Source organism: Chiloscyllium punctatum, chromosome 5, assembly GCF_047496795.1.
Source record: "Chiloscyllium punctatum isolate Juve2018m chromosome 5, sChiPun1.3, whole genome shotgun sequence".
Classification (NCBI taxonomy): Eukaryota; Metazoa; Chordata; class Chondrichthyes; order Orectolobiformes; family Hemiscylliidae; genus Chiloscyllium; species Chiloscyllium punctatum.
Window position 1 is genome coordinate 142845857 of NC_092743.1, and position 27152 is coordinate 142873008.

General features: G+C 45.7%; 1 protein-coding gene across 4 annotated transcripts in view; it reads right to left on the bottom strand.

Moving 5' to 3' along the window:
• Positions 1-27152, bottom strand: part of LOC140477513 (clavesin-1-like) — a 121399-nt gene that overhangs the window by 17493 nt on the left and 76754 nt on the right. Inside the window, exon 6 of one of the 4 annotated variants that reach the window (XM_072571576.1) lies at positions 22918-22994. The exons of the other annotated variants lie outside the window; for them this stretch is intronic. Within the exon in view, the coding sequence (XP_072427677.1) occupies positions 22979-22994 (16 nt within the window). The 3' untranslated portion in view covers positions 22918-22978. Of the gene's footprint in view, positions 1-22917; positions 22995-27152 lie in introns of those variants that run through there. 4 annotated transcript variants of the gene reach the window in all.

The following is a 27152-nucleotide window of genomic DNA, read 5'->3' on the forward strand; positions in this document are numbered from 1 at the left end:
CTGCCTGCCTTGCTGTGTTCCCCTCCCTCCTGATGCTGCCTGCCTTGCTGTGTTCCCTCTCCCTCCTGATACTGCCTGCCTTGCTGTGTTCTTCCAGCCTCCTGCCTGTCTGCTTTGGGTTCCATCATCTGCAGGGTTTTGTTTGTCTCGAGTGAAGGAAATCTGATCGACACCTGACTCCAGACCCACAGCAATGCGGTTGACTCTCAACTGCCCCCTGGGCAATTAGGGATGGGTAATAAAGACTGGCCCAGTCAGTGATACCCTCATCCTGTGAACGAATGGAAAACCAGACACAAACTGACATGAACACTGTGTGCACTAGATTGATCCTTTAATATTCCCCAACTTTAACACATGGACTTGATAAAAACTTCCAAAGGAATACCCACAAGTTGTAAATAATGAACAAAAAAAGCACTTTAACCAACCTTAACAATCTAGGAGCGGGGGTAGGCCATTCTGCCCCTCAAACCTGCTCTCCCATTTAGTAAGATCATGGCAGACCATTGCAACCCCAGTCGACTTCCCATCCAACCCCGTGATAACTATTTTCCCATGTTGTTTGTCCAAATGGTTTCCAGTTCTGAAAGACTCTGCTCCCTCTGCCTTTGAGGATGACGGCTTCAAAAACCCATGGCCCTCATTTCAATGGGTGGCCGCTGAGCTCGTTTGAGATTTGCCCACAAGAGGAGGCAACCTCACGGGACTGCCCTCTCACTCTGGGTACAGGCTGGTAAACCTTCTCTAGACTGTTTCCAACACAGAGGTAAAAACAATGACTGCAGATGCTGGAAAGCAAATACTGGATTAGTGGTGCTGGAAGAGCACAGCAGTTCAAGCAGCATCCAACGAGCAGCGAAATCGACGTTTCGGGCAAAAGCCCTTAGGGCTTTTGCCCGAAACGTTGATTTCGCTGCTCGTTGAATGCTGCCTGAACTGCTGTGCTCTTCCAGCACCACTAATCCAGTGTTTCCAACACATTTCCTACCTCAACATTGTCTGGTTGTGATCTTGCCAAGGCCCTGTTTATGGTCCAAGTGAAATCCCTGCACTGTCAGTTGTCCTCACCACAGCTGCACAGCAGCAGCATTTTGCTGACTCACGCTCTGGGACACTCAGATCACTCAGTATTTCAGAGGTCCACAATCTTGCAACATTTACATAATAAGCTTCACGCTACCTGTCAAAATGGATAATTTCACATTTTCTCACATTAAACTCGGCCAGATCTTCTCTGGTTTTTAAACTATCATAAACTTGTTCCAGCCTCTTTATAACCTCTTCCTGCCCATCTTTGGGACCTCAGCAAATTTTACACCACACTTTCTGTCCCTTCATCCACACCATTCAAAGAAATGTTAAGCTGTCGAGGGTTCAGTGCTGATCCCTGAGACACATGACACACTGTGAATGTGAAAAAGACCAATTGGTGTCCACTCCCTGCTTCCTGGTTGCTAGCCGAGCCTCTCTCAATACCAATCAGCTGCTCCTTACAGCACGATTTGGAGGTGTCGGTGTTGGACTGGGGTGTATAAAGTTAAAAATCACACAACACCAGGTTATAGTCCAACAGGTTTAATTGGAAGCACTAGCTTTTGGAGCGACGCTCCTTCATCAGGTGGTTTACAACATGGGCCTTTGGAATCAACTTTGATGCGAAACCTTCTGTAATACATTCTAGAAATCACAGTACAGTACATCTACCTGTTCCCCTTTCTCCATGGCTTGTTACTTCCTCAAAAATCATAGGAAAGACTGCCTCTTCTGCCAGATTACCTTGAACTCATTCCAAGTGGGAGAAAGTGAGCACTACAGATGCTGAAGATCAGAGTCAAACAGTGTGGTGCTGGAAAAGCACAACGGGTCAGGCAGCATCTGAAGACCAGGAGAGTTCAAGTGTAACCCATTCATCAGGAAGGATGAAGGCTTTCTATCCAAAACATTAACTCTCCTGCTCCGTGAGTGCTGCCTGACCCCTTGTGCTGTTCCAGCACCACACTTTCGAACACTTATTCCAAGTGTCTACCTGAACTTCTTTAAGAATAACTTCCAAAGTTTTATCTCATAATCAACTTTTCAAATGCCTTATGATAAAATCCACCACAACCTACAGAACCAATAATTTACAGCAGACTGCTTGATGTCCAGAGAATCCCGTGGTGATTTAGAAGCTGAAACCCTGCTGAGATTGACAAAGGTATTATTCTAGATCTGCAGTATAGCACAAACATTCACTTTCCCTTTCAACCCCTTTCCCTGTCCCGGGGCAGTGTGACAAAAACACCAAACCAAGGGGAGGGGACCCGCCCTTGCAGAGCACTCCACCAGAGAAAGAAGTCAGCTCTTTCTATTTTGTAAACACGACCCCAAATCTCCCAATTAAACAACTCCATGAGCAATCGTAATGAACAGTGCAGCAACAGAGGAAGGGCAGGGAGTGAAGGAAAGGACTACATTCACCTGAAGCTGTGGGGGGGATAAACTAAATTCGCAAAAGGACAATGTGACAATAATCAATGAAACCGATAATTGTGAAACACTGTCCATAGGGACGATGGAACCAAAGCAAATCCAGGAAACAGGAGGCAGAGAGGGAAGGAACTGAATCGAATGGAGTGCGAGAACTGGGCTTCTTGATGTTTTCCTCAGCAACCTGTTCAGAAATGTTGTGACACATCTCTGGAACAGATGGCACTTGAACATGGGCCTCCTTGCCTAGAGGTCGGGACATCAGATCACCCCGAACTCAGCACTTTGTTCCTTGTTATCTGTTTGTCTTTGCCAACAGGGGCATTGAAACACTCACAAGAGGGAAGGAAGAGTCAGAAAGGGGGAGGGGATAAATCAAAACAGCATTAGCAGAGGATTCTCATCCAGACTACCTGTGCTCATTTGATTTCTCTAGGCAATTTCCCGTGATTAAAATCTCCCGTGATTATTGCCATGCCTACCTGATAAGTTCTCATTATTTCTTTCTTTATGCCTCACTCTACAACTGTTTGACCACATGTACACCACTGATGTACTGTCTTTATCATTTCGTACCTTCAAACCATTTCCACCTCCTGGTTTCCTAAACTCAGTAATTCCTCTCTCTTGTGCTAATACCATTATTAATGAGCAGAGCCACCTCTCCACCTTTTCCTAGCTTGCTGTGTATCCTAAATATCCAGGTCCCAATCCATGTCATCCTGCAGCTGTGATGCTGTATTGGCGACTGGAGCAACTTATTCCATTCTATTTGAACTCTAGGCTCCACTGGTTTTGTTTGAATATTACATGTGTTCATGTACAAAGTCTTTACTTTTAACCTTTTGTGTTTTTTGAACCTTCAGCTTTTTCTGTTGGTTGTCTAACCTTGTCCAAGGGAGAAGTGAGATTTTGTATACACTGCTCATTTCTTTTTATCCCAAGGATGATCTGAAACTAAGAAAATGACATGAATTTCTGTCAATAAGAAACACAACATGACCAGCAAACCCAATAACAGTGCTAGTGGTGTTTCTGACTTGATGGTCACTCCTGTAGACCAGCTGATGGGCTTCTGACAAAGTGAAATTGTATTCAGCCCACACTGTATGGTGACCAAACCTGATGGACTTTAAAGCTTTAGTTAGTGGGTCACCCTCAATGTCACTTGCCTACTGCCACCCTGATTTGTGAAGCAGCCCTCAGTTCCATTGTCTGGATCCTGGGATTACCTCGGGACAAACAGCTTGCCTGGGACGGATCCTGACCTTTATTTTTTTCCAGTACTTATTTTTTGCAAATACAAGGTGACAGAGCACAGTGAAGGAAGGATCGTTTATTATTTACCACTGTCAATAGATGGCAGGCCACACAGAGGGACAGATTAGTGGGAAACAGTCAATACTACATTCACTCTTTGAGGATAAGGCCAGAACAAAACCACAATGGTGTGTGTGAGACTGTGTGTGTGTGTATGTGTGTGTGTGTGTGTGTGAGTGTGTGTGTGTGTCTGTGTGTGTGTGTGTGTCTGTGTGTTGTGTGTGTGTGTGTCTGCGTGAGTGTGTGTGTGTGAGTGTGTGTGTGTGTCTGTGTGTTGTGTGTGTGAGTGAGTGTGTGTGTGAGTGAGTGTGTGTGAGTGTGTGGGAGTGTGTGTGTGAGTGGGAGTGTGTGTGTGAGTGGGAGTGTGTGAGTGAGTGTGTGTATGTGTGTGAGTGTGAGTGTGTGAGTGAGTGTGAGTGTGTGAGTGTGTGAGTGTGAGTGTGTGAGTGTGTCTAACTGATTTGACCTTGGAAATCAAAGAGCTGAGACCTAGGGAAAGCCTTGGGCCTTGGGCCTTGGGCCTTGGGCCTTGGGCCTTGAGCCTTGAGCCTTGGGCCTTGGGCCTTGGGCCTTGGGCCTTGAGCCTTGAGCCTTGGGCCTATCTCCTGTGAAAGGCCGCGAGTAATGAGGATGCCTCATCAGGGAACGTCGACGATAACAGGAGAGTAAGATCAATTTGGGACATTACTTAAGCTGAGCACAAAAGGTCAAGGGGACACCAACTGAGCAAAGCAAATTGGAACTAAAATTAACAGGCTCTTAACAAAAGAAAAAGGTATGTTCGATACAAAGAATTAATTCCAGGTTAACCAGGAAAGCAGCAATTGTTAAGCTTCCTTTAAGAAATGGTAGAACACTATAATGGGGAACAGCCCTTTTCCATCTGAATGATTAGAAAGACTTCCCTCATTGGCTAAATGACACTGTCTCATACTCGCTTTCTGACACTACATGACCCTGCAGCAGAGTTAACCCTTGGAGTTCTGTGCAATATTTAATCCCTCAATCAACATCACAAAACAACCAATCTGTTCACTATCACATCGCTGTTGGTGGGAGTTTACTGAACATAACTGACCGCTTTATCTCGACATTATTAATGTTAAAAACAGAGAGACAATAGTGTCAAAGCTTTTCAGCATCAGGCCATGTGTATAAATGCCAAATTTAAAGATGGTAACACTTTTCCTGTATCGGGAAAGATTACTGAATGATTGGCACATCTGTTCACTTTATCCCTGGCATTATATAAGCCAAATACAGGGAGCTTTTGTTTAATTCACAACAATGTGTAAGACCGAGGCAAATTCCTTTCACTGCAGGATGAGGATAAGTAACATCTTGAAAGTGTGAGCGGGCCACATTACAAGCTCAACTGTCCAATGCTAGATGTGATTCTGTGACTGGACAGCACTTACCGAACAATCCTAAATGTTCCAAGAATTGCACTAACAATTAATTGAGGATGGCTTCACGATGTAACTCACTGTCACTTTGCTACAGGTTCCACATAAACAGGGACCTGCAAACTTGGTGCCGTTACAGAACTGAACAAAAATGGGTGAACGATAGCTCACTGCTGTGTTGTCCATGGTGATGCCTTGACCAATAAGAGCAGACTTGCCATCCAATCAGCACTCTTTCCTCATATACTGTCAATTTTCATTCATTTGAATTTTTGAATTCTTGTTTCAGTCCCTGATGAGGGCAAGACCAAAAACCATGACATCATGTTTGCCTTTTTGAGTAAAATTCAAATTCTGTCCATCGAGGCAGTCACCCTCACAGTCACCCTCACCGTCACTCTCACCGTCACCCTCACCGTCACCCTCACCGTCACCCTCACCGTCACCCTCACCGTCACTCTCACAGTCACTCTCACAGTCACCCTCACCGTCACCCTCACCGTCACCCTCACCGTCACTCTCACAGTCACTCTCACAGTCACCCTCACAGTCACCCTCACCGTCACCCTCACCGTCACACTCACAGTCACCCTCACAGTCACCCTCACAGTCACTCTCACAGTCACCCTCACCGTCACCCTCACCGTCACCCTCACCGTCACCCTCACCGTCACTCTCACAGTCACCCTCACAGTCACCCTCACAGTCACTCTCACAGTCACCCTCACAGTCACCCTCACCGTCACCCTCACCGTCACCCTCACCGTCACTCTCACCGTCACCCTCACAGTCACCCTCACAGTCACCCTCACAGTCACTCTCACAGTCACTCTCACAGTCACCCTCACAGTCACCCTCACAGTCACCCTCACAGTCACTCTCACAGTCACCCTCACAGTCACCCTCACAGTCACTCTCACAGTCACCCTCACAGTCACCCTCACAGTGACTCTCACAGTCACCCTCACAGTCACCCTCACAGTCACCCTCACCGTCACCCTCACCGTCACCCTCACAGTCACCCTCACAGTCACTCTCACAGTCACCCTCACCGTCACCCTCACCGTCACCCTCACCGTCACCCTCACAGTCACCCTCACAGTCACCCTCACCGTCACCCTCACCGTCACCCTCACCGTCACCCTCACAGTCACCCTCACAGTCACCCTCACCGTCACCCTCACAGTCACTCTCACAGTCACTCTCACAGTCACCCTCACAGTCACTCTCACAGTCACCCTCACAGTCACCCTCACAGTCACTCTCACAGTCACCCTCACCGTCACCCTCACCGTCACCCTCACCGTCACCCTCACCGTCACCCTCACAGTCACCCTCACCGTCACCCTCACAGTCACTCTCACAGTCACTCTCACAGTCACCCTCACCGTCACCCTCACAGTCACTCTCACAGTCACTCTCACAGTCACCCTCACAGTCACTCTCACAGTCACCCTCACAGTCACCCTCACAGTCACTCTCACAGTCACTCTCACAGTCACCCTCACAGTCACTCTCACAGTCACTCTCACAGTCACCCTCACAGTCACCCTCACAGTCACTCTCACAGTCACTCTCACAGTCACCCTCACAGTCACCCTCACAGTGACTACATGGCAAAGCTACTTCATTGGCTGTCAATGACTTTGCAACTTGAAAAAACAGCTTTATTAATTTAAGCCTTTCATTTTCTTCTCCTCTTACAACTGGAACACTGAAATGCTGAGATGACATGGGTGCACATCCCCCAGACACCGCACTTCCAGCCGAACCAATCGGTGAAAAGGACCAGCCCCCTGGGGAGAGACAGTGTGAGGAAAGGGAGCTCCTGCACTCTCAGGCCGGTCCTCCTCAATCCTTGTTCTTGACGGATTTCTCAGTGAGTTTATCAGCAACAGACACAGCAGAGGAACAGCCTGTAACCAGGGAAACAGCCTGAAACCAGGGAAACAGCCTGTAACCAGAGGACCGGCCTGTACCTAGAAAAACAGCCTGTAATCAGAGAAACAGCCTGTAACCAGAGACACAGCCTGAAACCAGAGGAGCAGTCTGTAACCAGAGGACCGGCCTGTAACCAGAGAAACAGCCTGTAATCAGAGAAATAGCCTGTAACCAGGGAAACAGCCCATAAGCTGAGACACAGCCTGTAACCAGGGAATCAGCCTGTAACCAGGGAAACAGCCCGTAAGCTGAGACACAGCCTGTAACCAGAGAAACAGCCTGTAACCAGAGGAGCAGCCTGTGACCTGGAGAACAGCCTGTAACCAGAAGAATAGCCTGTAGCCAGAGAAACAGCATATAACCAGGGGAACAGCCTGTAACCAGAGGAACAGCTTGTAATCAGGGAAACAGCGTGTAACTAGAGGAACAGCCTGTAACCAGGGAAACTGCCTGTAACCTGGGGAACAGCCCATAACCAGGGAAACAGCCTGTACCCAGGGAAATAGCCCGTAACCAGAGACACAGCTTGTAACCAGGGAAACAGCCTGTACCCAGGGAAACAGCCTGTAAACAGGGAAATAGCCCGTAACCAGAGACACAGCTTGTAACCAGGGAAACAGCCTGTACCCAGGGAAACAGCCTGTAAACAGGGAAATAGCCCGTAACCAGAGACACAGCTTGTAACCAGGGAAACAGCCTGTACCCAGGGAAACAGCCTGTAAACAGGGAAATAGCCCGTAACCAGAGACACAGCTTGTAACCAGGGAAACAGCCTGTACCCAGGGAAACAGCCTGTAAACAGGGAAATAGCCCGTAACCAGAGACACAGCTTGTAACCAGGGAAATAGCCCATAACCAGTGACACAGCTTGTAACCAGGGAAACAGCCCATAACCAGGGGAACAGCCTGTACCCAGGGAAACAGCCTGTAACTAGAGGAACAGTCTGTAACCAGGGGAATAACCTGTAACCAGGGGAACAGACTGTAACCAGGGGAATAACCTGTAACCAGAGGAACAGCTTGTAATCAGGGAAATAGCGTGTAACCAGGGGAACAGCCTGTAACCAGGGAAACTGCCTATAACCAGGGAAACAGCCTGTAACCAGGGAAACAACCTGCAACCAGAGGAAACAGCCTGTAACCAGAGAAACAGCCCATAAGCTGAGACATAGCGTGTAACCAGAGGAACAGCCTATAACTAGGTAAACAGCCTGTAACCAGGGGAACAGCCTGTAACCAGAGGAATAGCTTGTAATCAGGTAAACAGCGTGTAACCAGGGGAATAGCCTGTTACCAGGGAAACAGCCTGTAACCAGAGGAACAACCTGTAACCAGGGGAACAGCCTTTAACCAGAGGAACAGTATGTAACCAGGGGAACAGCCTGTAACCAGGGAAATAGCCTGTAACCAGGGAAACAGCCTGTAACCAGGGGAACAGCCTGTTACCAGGGAAACTTCCTGTAACCAGGGAAACAGCCTGTAAACAGAGGAACAACCTGTAACCAGGGGAACAGCCTTTAACCAGAGGAACAGCGTGTAACCAGGGGAACAGCCTGTAACCAGGGAAAAAGCCAGTAACCAGAGACACAGCTTGTAACCAGGGGTACAATCCATAGCCAGGGAAACAGCCTGCAAACAGGGAAATAGCCTGTAACCAGAGGAACAGCCTGTCACTAGAGGAACAACCTGTAACCAGGGGAATAACCTGTAACCAGGGAAACAGCCTGTAACCAGAGGAACAGCCCGTAACCAGGGGAACAGCCTGTACCCAGGGAAACAGCCTGTAAACAGGGAAATAGCCTGTAACTAGAGGAACAGCCTGTAACCAGGGAAACAGCCTGTAAACAGTGAAGCAGACTGTAACCAGAGGAACAGCTTGTAATCAGGGAAACAGCATGTAACCAGAGGAACAGCCTGTAACTAGGTAAAAAGCCTGTACCTAGAGGAGCAGCCTGTAACCAGGGGAACAGCCTGTAACCAGAGAAACAGTGTATAACCAGGGGAACAGCCTGTAACCAGGGAAACCACCTGTAACCAGGGCAACAGCTTGTAACCAGGGGAACAGACCGTAACCAGAGACACAGCTTGTAACCAGGGGAACAGCCTATACCCAGGGAAACAGTCTGTAAACGGGGAAATAGCCTGTAACCAGAGGAACAGCCTGTAACCAGGGGAATACCCTGTAACCAGGGGAACAGCCTGTAACCAGTGGAACAGTCTGTAACCAGGGAAATAACCTGTAACCAGAGGAATAACCTGTAACCAGAGGAACAGTCTGTAACCAGGGGAATAACCTGTAGGTTTCCTGAGATGGTGAGCTCCTTGAAACGATCACATCATCTCTCATTTGCAGAGGGGATTATTTGTCCGTCTGCTGGGACCGTGAGCCCTATCCTCTATCCATTCATTATATTTCAATCTGAGCTTTTTTTTAAAGATTCACTCACAAGGGGAGGGTGTCACTGACCAGGCCAGCATTTATTGCCCATCCCTAATTACCCAGAGGGCAGTTAGGGTCAGCCACATCGCTCTGGGTCTGGAGTCACATCTAGGTCAGACCAGGTAAGGAGGGCCGATTCCTTCCTGAGTGAACTGGGTGAGGTTTCTCCCCCTTGACAGTGGATTCATGGTCATCGTACTCTTCATTCCCGATTTTTATTGGAGTGCCAGGTTTCAAGCCCATGTGCCTGGAATGTAACCTGGGTCTCTGGATTCACAGCCCAGTATCCCCCCCCCCCCACCCCGCTCCCCCCTCCCCCCAACCCCCCACCCCCCGCTCCCCCTCCCCCCCGAAATCTGAAAGGTAGGAAAAGGGGTAGGAACGGACTGTTTATGAAGGTGCCCTCACCAATCGGCAGAAAGTGTCTCATATAAAGGAGAGCTTTCTGTTTGTTTCAATTATTTTGTAAAAAAAAGTTATATCACTTCTGAAGAAGGGTCCCTGGACCCAAAACATTAACACTGCTTTCTCTCCCCCCAGGTACTGCCAGACCTGCTGAGTTTCTCCAGCAATTTCTGTCTTTTGTCAGCTAGACCTTGTGGTAATTTCAATGCTGTGGCCTCAATGAAGGGAGTGTTTTCCTTGCAGCTCTGAGTTTAGTTCGGTTGATAATTCAGGATATCGATAACATCTTTTAATTCTGTTCCTGTAAGCCTAAGTACACCCACCCAAACAGAAGGAGGTAATGTTACCATGTGACTGCATCACCGAAAAAAGGAGCTAATTAGAATGAAAAAATAGGCCCTGTAAATCCTTTAAAGGGATCCTAAGAAATAAGGAAAGGTTCCCTACGTCAGGGCGATACAAAGAGAAATGACAAAACAGCTACTGGCTTCAGGAGAGCAGAGTGTGAGACAGGATTAAATTGAAGGAGAAAATTCAATACATTAGTATTGTTGAAAATCCAAAATTCAAAAAGAGTGAATTGCTTCGAGCAATCACAGCATATCAAGGTAAAAAAGACAAGTTAAATAATTCCTTTCCTGACATAGGTCTCCATCAGTTTCTGAATAGATATTTATGGCCAGCTTGATGATATGCAGGGGGTGTGGAGTTGGGAGAGAGGGAAGGGAGGACTAGAAAGAGTTCAAAGAGTACGTCGCCCATTGTAATGTGAAGCCTCTGTATTAGCCATTTGGAACACAGCACATTAAATCTTTCTCCTTTATCTGCCAATCAAGCAATGATATATGCAGTGCCCTTTAACTGAACCATGAATAATCACTTGGAAATGGAAATAATTACTGATGGTTACCAAGGGATTATCGTGGCGATTAGAAGGAATTTCAGCTGCAGTCAGACTGGGCAGAAATGAGAGGGATCAACACCAGTCTCTTCAGTCACATCAGAGATCACTTCCAATTAGTTGTCTACATTCTACTCCGTTTAAAATAATATTTTTGGGGGAAATTTACCATTAAATTTTGGGTTCATGTAGTAAAGAATTTTCAGTGTTTTAAATGTTGATTCCCACTCTTCCTCCCCATCTTTAATATGGCACAGTTCCCTACAAAGTCAATACCTCGGTTTCTCTAACACTTCACTCAATGGTCCTTCTGGAGGCATGGGATTATACAGCAGGTTCAGCAAGTGGGTTAATCCCAGGGAGACACCATTAATCTACCTCCAGACACACGACACAGCTCTGCACCAATATCTGGGGGAAGTCCCTGCCTCTCAGTCAGAAACAGTGCTTGCCTCATTTTCCTTCTCAGTGCTGAGAGGAGCCGAGGTCACATGTAACATTTATATTGCTGTCCTGACTGAGGTCAGATAACCCAGAAGGTGTCTGGCACCGATGGTGCAGCATCCTTCTCGAGATAGCACCTCATCCAAGAACTGGCCCACTGGCCTGGACCTTCTCAGGAGAAACTCCCATACCATACAGATCACAAAGATGATTGAAGCATAATTTGTTTTGAACTTCACTTACATGGTTTTGAAACTGTTAACTATCTGGAAGTTACAGCTACAGGGTACGATGGTGGCTCAATGATTAACATGGCTGCCTCACAACACAAGGGTCCTGGGTTCAATTCCAGCCTGGAGTGACTGTGTGGGTTTCCTCTTGTGGTCCAAATGATGTGCAGGTTAGGGTGGGTTGGCCATGCTAAAGTACCCCTTGTACACAGGCTAGGTGGGTTAGCCGTGGGAAATGCAGAGGTAGGGAGTGTGTCTGGGTGGGATGCTTTTCAAAGGGTCAGTATAGACTGAGTGGGCCAAATGGCCTGTTTCCCCACTGTATGGATATCTATGATAAGGAAAAACTAAAGGATGATTTACTTTGAAGATCAGTACACAGTCCAGCAGCATACATAGAGTCATACAGAAGTACAGCACGGAAACACACTCTTCAGTCCAACCCAGGATGGTTAAAAAGCTACATGTTTCAAATACATGATGTAGCACAGCCATTTTTAAAGTGACTAAGTGGACCACATTTTGAGACATCAAATTGTGATGTTTCAGTCTTGTATCCCATTCTAGAGTGTAGAAAACATCTAATTTAACTTGAAAGATTGTGCATCAGTGTAAGTTGATTTTGTACTGGAAATAAACGTCTTCAAATTACCCATTTGTTTGCTTTGCAATCTGCAGGTAAAAATCTCCATCTCTTTCACTTCACATCAGAGAAAACAATATGAAACTATTTCACAATTCACCACCTCTAATTCTGATCGGGTTCAGATCAGGCTAAAACGTGTGAACAAAAACCAAAAACTGAAGGTTAAAGTTGGGTACTTAGCGAATACTAAAATGGAACCAACATTGGGACACTGAGATTGAGAATGTAATCACAGCTTCACTTTCGCTGGTCAGTGAGATGGGGAATCAGCAGCAAAACATGAGTCTCTCGGCAAATCCTATCGGCAGGAATTCTGTGACTATTGCACAGCATCTTGTTGTTAGTTTTTCTGTTTATGTTCACCTGCATTTATTACAACCTGTTCTGACGTCACAAAATATCACAACACTTTGTTAATATTTTGGATATCGGGTGTTCCACTGCATATAACATTTGATCCTGCCCAGGAATAAAGCTTGGGGATTTTCTTTGAGAAATATGAAGTCACTCAAAACAGTTCACGGCTCACTGAACAGCAGTTCAACAGTGAGCCGATCTGTCAGAGAGCGACTGAAAGTCAGAGAAGGTGACTCTATATTGCTGACGTTCACTAGCTCCATGCCCGAGGGAAAAGGCAGCCGTGAGGAGAGGAGATCAGGGCAGCAGCAGAGAGCTCGGGTACAACCAGTGACCAGTGTCTGGCCTGGACCGACCACAGTGAGGGTCAGCATCCACATGGGCTGAGCAGGTAGGGGCTGTGCACAAGTATCAGACTGATCAGCACACTCTCACACTCACACTCACACACACACACACGCTCTCACACTCACACACACACGCTCTCACACTCACACACACACATACACTCACACTCACACACACACACGCTCTCACACTCACACACACACACAAACTCTCACACTCACACACACACACACAAACACACACACACACTCACACACACACATACACTCACACTCACACACACACACAAACTCTCACACTCACACTCACACAAACACACACACACACTCACACACACACATACACTCACACTCACACACACACACGCTCTCACACTCACACACACACACAGACTCAAACTCACACACACTCACACAAACTCTCACACTCACACACACACACACACACACACTCACTCACAAACATACACATACACTCACTCACACACACACTCACACACACTCACACACATTCACACACACTCACTCACACACACACTCACTCACACATGCAGTCATATTCACACACACACACTCACTCACACATGCAGTCATATTCACACACACACACACTCACTCACACTCACACACGCACTCACACTCACACACACTCACGCAGTCATACTCACACACACACACACACATTCACTCACACACACTCACTCACGCATGCAGTCATACTCACACTCACACACTCACACGCTCACTTACACACACACTCACACACACATTCACTCACACACACACACACACACACTCATACACACACACACATACTCACGCAGTCATACTCACGCACACACGCACACTCACACACAGTCATACTCACACACTCACACACACACTCTCACACACTCACTCACACACGCAGTCATACTCACACTCACACACACTCACTCACACACACACACACTCAGTCATACTCACGCACACACACACATTCACTCACACTCACTCACACACACACTCACACACACATGCTCACACACACACGCACTCACATACACTCACACACATACACACACTCACACTCACACACACACTCACTGACTCAAACTCGCTCACACACACACTCACACACTCACTCACACTCACACATACTCACACAGACTCACACACACACAGACACACACACACACACACACACACACTCACACACACACTCACTCACACACACACTGACTCGCACACACACACTCACACACTCACGCAGTCATACTCACACACACTCACACACACATTCACTCACACACACACCCACTCACACATCCAGTCATACTCACACACTCACACACACACTCACTCACACTCACTCACACACGCAGTCATACTCACACTTGCACACACTCATTCACACTCACTCACACACACACTCACACACACACTCACTCATACACTCACTCACACTCACACACTCACTCACACTCACACATACTCACACAGACTCACACAGACAGACTCACATACACGCGCACTCATACTCACACACACAGTCATACTCACGCACTCACACACACACTCACTCACACACACACTGACTCGCACACACACACACTCACACACTCACGCAGTCATACTCACACACACTCACACACACATTCACTCACACACACACCCACTCACACATCCAGTCATACACACACACTCACTCACACTCACTCACACACACACACTCATACACACACACACATACTCACGCAGTCATACTCACGCACACACGCACACTCACACACAGTCATACTCACACACTCACACACACACTCTCACACACTCACTCACACACGCAGTCATACTCACACTCACACACACTCACTCACACACACACACACTCAGTCATACTCACGCACACACACACATTCACTCACACTCACTCACACACACACTCACACACACATGCTCACACACACACGCACTCACATACACTCACACACATACACACACTCACACTCACACACACACTCACTGACTCAAACTCGCTCTCACACACACTCACACACTCACTCACACTCACACATACTCACACAGACTCACACACACACAGACACACACACACACACTCACACACACACACTCACACACACACTCACTCACACACACACTGACTCGCACACTCACACACTCACGCAGTCATACTCACACACACTCACACACACATTCACTCACACACACACCCACTCACACATCCAGTCATACTCACACACTCACACACACACTCACTCACACACGCAGTCATACTCACACTTGCACACACTCATTCACACTCACTCACACACACACTCACTCATACACTCACTCACACTCACACACTCACTCACACTCACACATACTCACACAGACAGACTCACATACACGCGCACTCATACTCACACACACAGTCATACTCACGCACTCACACACACACTCACTCACACACACACTGATTCGCACACACACACACTCACACACTCACGCAGTCATACTCACACACACTCACACACACATTCACTCACACACACACCCACTCACACATCCAGTCATACTCACACACTCACACACACACTCACTCACACTCACTCACACACGCAGTCATACTCACACTTGCACACACTCATTCACACTCACTCACACACACACTCACACACACACTCACTCATACACTCACTCACACTCACACACTCACTTACACTCACTCACACTCACACATACTCACACAGACTCACACAGACAGACTCACATACACGCGCACTCATACTCACACACACAGTCATACTCACGCACTCACACACACATGCTCACACACACACGCAATCATACACACACTCACACACACACTCGCACACACACACGCAATCATACACACACTCACACACACACTCACACACACTCACGCAGTCATACTCACACACACTCACACACTCATTCACTCACACATGCAGTCATATTCACACACACACACACTCACACACAGTCATACTCACACTCACACACTCACTCACACTCACACACACACACTCACTCACACACACTCACACATACTCTCGCAGTCATACTCACACACACACGCACACACACTCTCACACACTCACTCAGACACGCAGTCATACTCACACTCACTCACCCACACACACTCACAGTCACACACGCAGTCATACTCACACACACGCACACACACACTCTCACACACTCACTCAGACACTCAGTCATACTCACACACTCACACACACTCACACACATATTCACTCACACTCACACTCTCACTCACACACACGCTCACACTCACATACACTCACATACAGACACACACACACTCACACATACACACACACACTCACTGACTCAAACTCACTCACACACACACACACACACTCACTGACTCAAACTCACACACACATACTCACACACACTCACACTCACTCACACACACACAGACTCACATACACGCGCACTCATACTCACACACACAGTCATACTCGCGCACTCACACACACACGCTCACACACACTCACTCATACTCACACAGACTCACACACACAGACTCACACACACACAGACTCACACACACAGACTCACACACACACAGACTCACACACACAGACAGACACACACACTCATACTCAGACACACGCTTTACTCTGTTTTTACGTCACTGGAATTAAAATTGTGAATTTTTAATGTAACAAAGTTTCTGGTCCCCAACCACATCATGATGTAAATTTAGCAGGTCCCCCTCCCCCTCAGGATCGTAACATACATTTCGGGTCTTGTGCTGGTCTGTGGCATTAAGGGGATATGACCATTATTCACATCGATCAGCATATCCGAGTCAAAAGGTATGGCATTGGAAAAACACAGCCACTCAGACAGAATCCAAGAAGCAGGAGAATCGATGTTTTGGCCATCAGCCCTTCATCAGGAATAAGGCTTGTGGGTTCGGGGGCTGAGAGATAACTGGGAAATGGATGGAGCTTGGGGAGGGGGGGGGGGGGGGAGGTGGGAAGGTAACTGAGAAGCGATAGGTAGATGAAGGTGAGGGGATGATGGTGATAGGTCAAAGGGGAGGGTGGAGTGGATAGATGTGAAGGAAGATGGACAGGTAGGACAGTTCAAGAGGGTGGTGCTGAGTTGGAGGGTTGGATCTGGGGTGAAGAGTTTATGCTCGAAACATTGACTCTCCTGCTCCTCGGATGCTGCCTGACCTGCTGTGCTTTTCCAGCACCAAACCTCTTGACTCTGATCTCCAACATCTACAGTCCTCACTTGCTCCCAGTCGGCACATCAGTCACGTCACATCGAGTCAGAGAGTCATACAGCACTAAAATCGACTCTTCTATTCAACTCAGTCGTGTGACCAGGCTTCCCAAACTAAACTAAATGAATCCCATTTTCCTGCACTTGGCCCAAATCCCTCTAAAGCTTTCCTGCTCATGTGTCTGTCCAAATGTCTTTTCAATGTTGTGACTGTACCTGCGTCTAACACTTCACATGAGGTACTGAAACCTTGACTAAAGGAAGATTCTAGAGAAAGTTAAATTCTTCAAAGAGCTTGTTTATAAAAAGGAGTCAGTCGGACTGCAGTAAGAAGTCATTTTTAAAAGGTGTTTGTTCAGTTAGCACAAGGTATATTTATGATAAAGGTCAGGACACGTTGAGTCAGGGGCATATCGCTGAATGGATAGCACATTAGGATAAAAATTAGGAAATAGAGTGAAGATATATAAAGTAGATTATTCAGATTGGAGTTAGGTAATAATAGTACTCCATAGGAGATCACTGCTGCTTGTAATTACATCAATGATTTGAATTAAGAAATAACTAACTGAATATCAAAATCTACAGATGATACCAAACTGGGGGTTTAGGAAAAATGAACAGTATATTACAAGAAGGAATTAGAAAACTTGCCAAGAGGTAACAAAGTGACAGATGAGTTAACTGAGGTGATGCACTTCAGTCACAAAAATAATAACATCACCTAAACCTTTGAAAATAAGGAACAGAGTGTGTAGAAAAGCAAAGGAGTCTAACAATACGGGGGAACAAAGCCAATCACAGCTCACAGAGCAGCTGAAATGTTAACAAAGCAATGATTTATTGATAAGGTTAGAGAATTGAAAAGTAGTAAATTCTGTTCGACTTGAACAGAACTCCGGTCAGATGATACTTGGGGGTACCGTGCACTGTCTGGTTTCCATAAAGAGGACAGAAACCACTGAAGAAAATGCAAAGAAAGATTTACAAGGATAGTAACAGAACTGAAATGTTACAGCTAACAAGAAGAACTGACAAGTTTAGAATTTATTTTTCTTTAGAAAGAAAACATTTACTGGTGACATTTATTGGTGTTCCTCCAAGTTCTGAAAGAGTTTGACAGGGTCTGCAATGGAGAGGAGACTTTCCTTGTGGGAGAATTGAAGATGAGGATTCAGAATTATGAGTCATTAATAAACACAAGATTGGAAAGTGAGGAGAAACATCTTCACTTGAATGTGGATCTTATTAACACGGGAAATGGTTATTGTTAATGGTTTAGAAGGTGCTTTCAAAAGGAAACTATATTGTAGATAGGAAAGAGATATTGAAAGACTGAGATAGAGTAGATGGAAGGAATGAGGGGTGTGGTTTATAAAGAACTGCATAGATCATTTGAGCCAGATGTCCTATCTTTGTGTTGGATAATTAATGCATTGTCACAATGTTATACATGATGACATTCTCTATGTGCATCCATTCTTTGTACTGAGTAAGACAGCAATCTATGAGTGATAGCATTTATGGACCACGCAGTTTGAAGTGTTGCTAGGAAATGACATACAATTCTGCTCAATAGGGGAGGGACTATTGCAAGGTTTTTGTCAGTGAGTCAGGTCAGTTCAGGAGTCACCGCAAGAAGACCAAGGTTACAGGCAATTGAGTAAATCAATGAAGGTGTGAGATAGAAACAGAGAGGACAGTACATGTTAAACTTTTTTTTAGCTGTATTACTATCAAGGCAAGTTAACGGCATGTTTTATATGTCGAAGACTGTAAACATTCATGAGCAGATGCCCCCATTGGAGTCCAGACTCAGGGCTCAGGGCTCAGGGCCCAGGGCCCAGGGCTCAGGGCTCAGGGCCCAGGGCTCAAAGCTCAGGGCTCAGGGCTCAGGGCCCAAGGCCCAGGGGCCAGGGCCCAGGGCTCAGGGCTCTCAGGGCTCAGGGCTCAGGGCTCTCAGGGGTCAGGGCTCTCAGCATGTCTGAGAGTGAAGATGAAAAACCCACTAAAAACTGATTGCAGGATGCAACTGAGCTCAGGTGATCTTAGAAAGGTTTATGAAATCATGAAGGATATAAATTGAGTAAATGTCACAACCACCTGATGAAAGAGCAGTGCTCCGAAAGCTAGTGCTTCCAATTAAACCTGTTGGACTATAACCTGGTGTTGTGTGATCTTTAACTTTGTACACCCCAGTCCAACACCGGCATCTCCAAATTGTTCTTATCTATCACCTTATAATCTTTCCAATCATCTTTTGTGTATTTCAGTTGCCACAGCTGTGCACAGTATTCCACATGTCCTTGTATCAATCACATAGAAAGTGACCAATTAGTTCACCATTTAACCGTTACCAGGTAGAAATGGCTGATTTATTTATTCCATTCCTCCTAGTTTTGTTGTGATGCCTCCAATTTATCGTTAATCATGACCTCCAAATCTCAATCATTCCCCCTGTATATTTTAGACATTTACATCCCTTCTGGGAGGTTGTTTTTCATGCCCATCTAAAGGACTCTGATTTTGATTTACATTGAATTTGCCACCTAAATACTCATGTAACCAATTTCCAGGGATATCCAAATCCTCTTGTAGCTCTTATCCACTTTGAGGTTTGGAGACTACTACCTTTAGCAACTCGATCACCTGTAAAGTTAGCCGATGAGATTGTGACTCCTTGCCCCACATTATTCTGAAGCTCACTGAACAAACAGACCTCAGTGAGAATCCAGATGTAACATGTTCCCAGGTTGTTCACGACCTCTATATAATCACATCTATCAGCCATTCAATCACATATTAGTTATAGATCATTCCCAGGAGGAACTGGATCAAAGACCTGAGTGAAACCCAAATTCAACATACTCATTGACTTGACAAGCTCTTTTGTCATACTTTCAAAGAAAATAACTAACTTCAATTGACACAAACTCTCCACCATGAATCCGCACTTACTGTTCTTCAGAATTTTACTTCAATCCTCTACTCCATACTCTAACTCTTCTATAATATCACTCACTGTGGGTCTTCTATAATATCACTCACTGTGGTCATCAAAGCCAATGATCCGTAATCTAAAAAAAAGTGAATTGATTCTATTTCACTTGCATGGGAAGAGTCACTATGGGTGGAAGTCAGAAACAGGAGAGGAGCAGTCACTTTACTGCAAGTTTTCAACAGATCCCCCAATAGAAACAGACACACAGAGGAGCATATTGGGAGGCAGATTTTGGAAATTAATAGGGTCATTGTCCTGGGTGACTTTAACTTCCCTAATATTGATTGGAACCTACTTTGTTCAACAGGTGGGGCATGGTGGCACAGTGGTTAGCACTGCTGCCTCACAGCCCCAGAGACCTGGGTTCAATTCCCACCTCAGGCGACTCTCTGTGTGGAGTTTGCTCCAGTTTCCTCCCACAATCCAAAAAATGTGCAGGTTAGGTAAATTAGCCATGCTAAATTGCCCATAGTGTTAGGTGTAGGGAATGGGTCTGGGTGGGTTGCACTTCGGTGGGTCAGTGTGGACTTGTTGGGCCGAAGGGCCTGTTTCCACACTGTATCTAATCTAAATCGTTTGGATGGAGCAGTTTTGTCAGGCGAGTCCAGGAAGGGTTCCTGACACAATATGTAGATAGGCCAACTAGAGAGGAGGATATTGGATTTAGATCTTGGCAACGAACCATGCCAGGTGTCAGATCTCTCGGTGGGAGGCCATTTTGGTGATAGTGAACACAGCTCCCTGACCTTTACTATAGTCATGGAGATGAACAGGAGCAGACGGTATGGGAAAGTATTTAATTGGGGGAGGGGGAATCACAAGGCTATTAGGCAGGAACTGTGGAGCATAAATTGGGAACAGATGTTCTCTGGGAAATGCACAACAGAAATGTGGTGGTTGTTTAGGGAGCACTGGCTGTGAGTGTTGGATAGGTTTGTCCCACTGAGACAAGGAAGGGAAGGTAGGATAAAGGAACCTTGGATAACAAGAGATGTGGAACATCTATTCAAGAGGAAGAAGGAAGCTTACTTAAGGTTGAGGAGGGAAGGATCAGGTAGGGATTTAAAGGGTTACAAGGTAACCAGGAAGGAACTGAAGAATGGACTTAGGAGAGTGAGAAGGGTGCGTGAAAAAGCTTTAGTGGGTAGGATTAAGGAAAACCCTAAGGCATTCTACACTTATGTGAGGAACAAGATAATGGCCAGAGTGAGGGTAAGGCTGATCAGGGATAGTGGAGGGAATTGGTGCCAAGCATTGGAGGAAGTAGGGGGTGGTCCTTAATGAATGCTTCAGTATTCACTAGTGAGAGGGACCTTAGTATATCTGAGGACAGCATGAAACAGACTGATATACTGGAACAGGTTGATGTTAAGAAGGTGAATGTGTTGAAAATTTTGAAAAATGTAAGGATAGATAAATCCCCTGGGCCAGATGGGATATACCCAAGGCTACTACAGGAAGCGAGGGAAGAGATTGCTGCGCCTTTGTTGATGCTCTTTGTGCCTTCACTGTCTACTGGAGTAGTGCCAGATGATTGGAGGGTGGCAAATGTTATTTCCTTGTTCAAGCAAGGGCATTGGGCTAACCCTGGGAATTACAGACCAGTCAGCCTTACATCAGGAGCGGGCAAATTGTTGGAGAAGAAAAACCAGTTTGATTAGAGAAAGTCAGCATGGCTTTGTGAGGGGCAGGTCATGCCTCACAAACCTTATTGAATTCTTTGAGAATGTGACAAAACACATTGATGAAGGTAGAGCAGTGGATGTGGTGTATATGGATTTTAGCAAGGCGTTTAATAAGTTCATTCAGAATGTAAGGAGGCATGGGATATAGGGAGATCTGGCTGTCTGGTTACAGAATTGGCTGGCCCATAGAAGACAAAGGGTGGTGGTTGAGAAAAGTATTCAGCCTGGAGCTCGGTGACCAGTGGTGTTCCACAGGGATCTATTCTGGGACCTGTTCTTTGTGATTTTTATAAATGACTTGGATGAGGATATGGAAGGGTGGGTTAATAAGTTTGCCAATGACACGAAGGTTGGTGGAGTTGTGGATAGTGCAGAGGGCTGTTGTAAGTTGCAACTGGGCATTGACAGGATGCAGAACTGGGCTGAGAAGTGGCAGATGGAGTTCAACCTGGAAAAGTGTGAAGTAATTCACTTTGGAAGGTCGAATTTAAATACAGATTACAGGGTTAAAGGCAGGATTCTTGGCGGTGTGCAGGAACAGAGGGATCTTGGGGTCCATGTCCATAGATCCCTCTAAGTTGCCACCCAGGTTGACAGGGTTGTTAGGAAAGCGTATGATGTGTTGGCTTTCATTAGCAGGGGGATTCAGTTTAAGAGCCATGAGGTTATGCTGCAGCTCTACAGAGCCCTCGTTAGACCACACTTGGAATATTGTGTTCAGTTCTGGTTGTCTCATTACAGGAAATCTGTGGAAACTTTAGAGAGGATGCATGGCAGAAATGTCTATCCCAAGGGGCCATAAGTTTAAGGTGATTGGAGAAAGGAGGTGTCAGAGGTAAGTTCTTTACACAGAGAGTGGTGGGTGTGTGGAGTACACCGCCAGTGGTGGTAGTAGAGACAAAGAAACTGCAGATGCTGGAATCTGAGGGAGACAGACAAGAGGTAGAGGTACACAGCAATTGGTAAAAACAATGACTGCAGATGCTGGAAACCAGATTCTGGATTAGTGGTGCTGGAAGAGCACAGCGGTTCATGCAGCATCCAAGTAGCTTCGAAATCGACGTTTCGGGCAAAAGTCCTTCATCAGGAATAGAGGTACACAGCAAGCCAGGCAACATCAGAAGGTGTAATATCTAGTCAAGAGGAAGAAGGAAGCATACTTTCAGGTGTAACTCCTCTTCAATCCTTGGCACGGCTCAGTGGTTAGCACTGCTGCCTCACAGCACCAAGGTCCCAGATTCAATTCCCGCCTCTGTGTGGAGTTTGCACATTCTCCCCGTGTCTGTGTGGGTATCCTCTAGGTGCTCTGGTTTCTTCCCACCGTCCAAATTTGCAGGTCAGGGTGAATTGGCCATGCTAAATTGTCCATAATGTTCAGGGATGTGTAGGTTAGGTGCATTAGTCAGGGGTAAATGTAGAGTAATACGGTAGAGGAATGGGTCTGGGTGGGTTACCCTTTGGAGGGTCAGTGTGATCTTGTTGGGCTGAAGGTCCTGTTACCAGACTGTAGGGAATCTATGATATGATCAAGGGCCTGTGCTGTGCTGTGCTGCTCTATATTCTACCTTTCTCCAGTCCACAGCCACCTCTCCAAAACTTATCAGTGAAAAGCTCACTGGTACCATCGTTGAGAAGTCTGTGGAAAGGCACCTCCTTTACCTGGGACAAACGTAAGTGAGAAAAAGGCAAGAAAACAATATCTAGAGAAACACAGCCAATGTATCAACTTTACAGTCAATTCCAGTCAGAAAGGTCCCAGGCTCAGGAATGTCATCAGTACCGCTTTCCTACCTCACTGTGTTCCAGTAATGATAACGTTAGTCGAGTGATTGTAACAAGGTTACCTAAGTGGACCTCATAGAATATGAATTCCCTGATTGAGGCTGTTATTTTGGTCGAATCAGGGAGCCCTGGCTGACAGATTTAAAAAGTGAGTGCCAGCGAGGTTGACACACTGAGAGCTGACTCTGAGCGAGGCAGTGTGGAAGCCAAGGACTGTTTACCTGTAAACAAAGGCTGACTTGGTGATGTAATACCAGCCTCTGTGTAGTTACTACAGTTAGAAGCTGCCACTATATCTGTAACATAGTCACTGATTGTACTATTAACACTGAAGTAAAGATTTAATTATCATTGAGAAAAAAATACCAATACAGCCTATAAGCCAAACCCTTCTTAAACTATGTTCGAATGTGTGATGCATTCCCAACTCCACCAAGCTGTCTCCATGTCGAAGACCCCTGGGGAGATAGGGCCAGGACAGAGTTGGGCCTCTATCCTCCATTACTATGGAGACAGATGGATGGTAAGGCAGCCTGAAAAACCAAAAACAATTTACTGGGACATCAATCCAATTAATGAACTGCACCTGGAGACATTTGTGGTGATTACATTTACCTCTTGTTTGTTGTCAATCACAGTCTAGCCCTCACCTCCTTGCACCTCTCATGCTCTTCATACCTGCCATTCTGCCCTCATCTCCTATTTCCTTTCCATACTGCCCCTATCTTCCTTGCCTCTTCCACATACCCCATTCTTTTCGTGCCCCTTTCCCAAAGCTTCCAAATGCCTACCAAGCTCTCATATCCCCATGATCCCTCACTTCTCCTGGTATCTCCATCACCCTCCTCATTCTCCCTTTTCATCCTCACCTCCCTTCCCTAACACCCATGCATATACCTTACTTACTCTTCCAAATATCCACAATGTGCAGAATCAATGAACCATTGTTAATTGTGAAAAATTTTTGAAATGTTAATGAAACTGGCAATAAGTAAAGAAGCTTTAACCATCTGCATGAAAAAGCTGCTCAGTTAATACCTTCAGAGAAGTGTCAATCGACCATAACTATTTATAGTGTCAATGACAAAAAGTTACCCACTTTGCACCTCTTAATCTTTGGTTACAAAATCTTGAAGCTGAAGGATACTATTGAAAGGAACAATAACCTATTAAAAGGTAATAAAGATATCAATAAAATAAAGCTTGTGTTTTCCTGTATCAAAATTGCCTACTTGACTAAGTACTTAATCTATCTTTGGAGCTCAGGCAAGCATTCGTAATGAGGTCATCTGGTAACTGTATCAACAGCAGCTGTTAGAACAGATGCCAGACATTTCTGTTTCCATGGTACCTCAGCCTAAATCTGATATTCAAGTTCCTGTGCAGCCTGATTTCACAGCATGAATTCCACGTTGTCAAGACTCCCCGATAGGTTTTGAAGAAGCTGGCTGCATAATTTAACAGCACAATTACATATAATATCTTTCTATATTCCCCCTGCTGTTAAGTCCAGAACCTGGGGACATAGTCTTTCATAATAAAAAGGGTTAGCCATTTCAGACTGAGATGAGGAGAAATTTCTTCATTCAGAGAGTGATGAACCATTGGGAGTCTCTAACATAGGGGGTTGCAGAAGATCAGTTATTGAGCATTCAAAACAGAAATTGTTTGATGTGCGTAGGTCTTCTATAACGTGATGGTTGCATTCTTATGCAACCCCACATTTTGGAAAAATTGTGCTTTAGAAACAGCATTTAAAATGTTGGTGATGTAATCACGTTACAGCCAACACACCTTTTAAAGGTTTGCACTTTAGAATCATTGTCCCTAATTTGTCAATCACATTACAGGGAATTTGCGTTGAAGGAACATGGGTTATAGCAGAACAACCTGTACCTGGGGGACCATCACATCAAAGGATATACAGAAAAATGGCAGTGATATAAATGGTCAACCATGTTGAACTGAATGAAAGAGCAGGCTCAGTGGGCTGAATTAACTCCTCTTGTTCTTATGTTCCTCTAACACTTCCTTACGGAGTGTCAATTTGACCTCTAAGGTTTCCACAGTACAATCCAGTGTAAAAAACTATTTTTTTCATTTTACAAAAATTGGGAATCCTGTCTACAACTTGAGGAAAGTGTTTTATCAGATAGCAGAATCCCATGAAAATATTATGTGCATTTCCAATGTTATTCCATTAAAAGTAGTAATTCCACCAGAGATACCCCTAGGGATGAACACCATGAGTCAGCTGACTAGGTAACTTTAAAAAAACATCATTTTTGGCATCTTGTATGCAGTGATCAATAGGCTGAAAGATATCGAGTACAGTGGTGAAAAATGATCACTTAAAGAGTCTTTATCATCCAGTCACAAAATATGGACTAAATTGAGTATATTGATGTAATTGGTGATAGGAAAGTGATATGGATCTACCTTACTGCAATCATAAAGGCTGGTGCAGTGACACAGTGCATCACCGCCCCACATGTTAGTTCATCACATTTCAGGCACACCCCAACCCTGTCAACATTTTCCAGGCTCATTTTCTGATCTCAATGGGGTAGCAAGACTCCCAACAGAGGTAAGGAATTGTTCCACAAAAACAGAGAAGGTGGAATCTGAGTTGAAAGTGTGGGGTGTTGGAAAAGCACAGCAGGTCAGACAGCGTCCATCAGCAATCCTGATGAAGGGCTTACGCCCGAAACGTCGATTCTCCTGCTCCTGATGCAGCCTGACCTGCTGTGCTCTTCCAGCACCACACTCTCAATTCTCATCTCCAGCATCTGCCATCCTCACTTTCTCCAGGGTGGAATTGGACTTAGTGTGACAGTGAAGTCTAAATTTCTCCCTGAGAGTTTAGATTAGATTTCCTACAGTATGGAAAAAGGCCCTTCGGCCCAACAAGTGCACACCAGCCCTCCAAAGAGTAATCCACCCAGACCCATTCCCCTACCCAAAATTTACCTCTGATTAATACACCTTACACGACAGGCAATTTAGCATGGCCAATTCACTTAGCCTGCATATCTTTGGATTGTGGGAGGAAACCCACACAGACACTGGAAGAATGTGCAAACTCCGCACAGACAGTCACCTGAGGCAGGAATCAAACCTAGGTCTCCACTGAGCGCCGTATAGTTACAGGTGAGGTTCCATTGTACATTATACAGAACTGATTCAGGAAACACCCAGCCTCTCAAATTAATTTCAGCTCATATTCCTAACACAGATTCAGATCATGATTTCACAGTCACTTTGGAAATGTGTACTGTTGAATACAACAAAATTGATTTATTTTAATAAATCCTGAATTCCAGGGCTCACGATAAGATCCTTACTCATTGATTGCATTCTCATGTTCTCTCTTGTCAGCAGTGAGACAACACTGGCACAGAGGTCAGAGAAGCTGACTAGCCTCTGGTACATTTCCAAGTGACCACATTTCATGTTTTAGCCTAAGGCAAATGTCGAGGGGTTACTTAACTCCAGGGTTTCAGGAACAT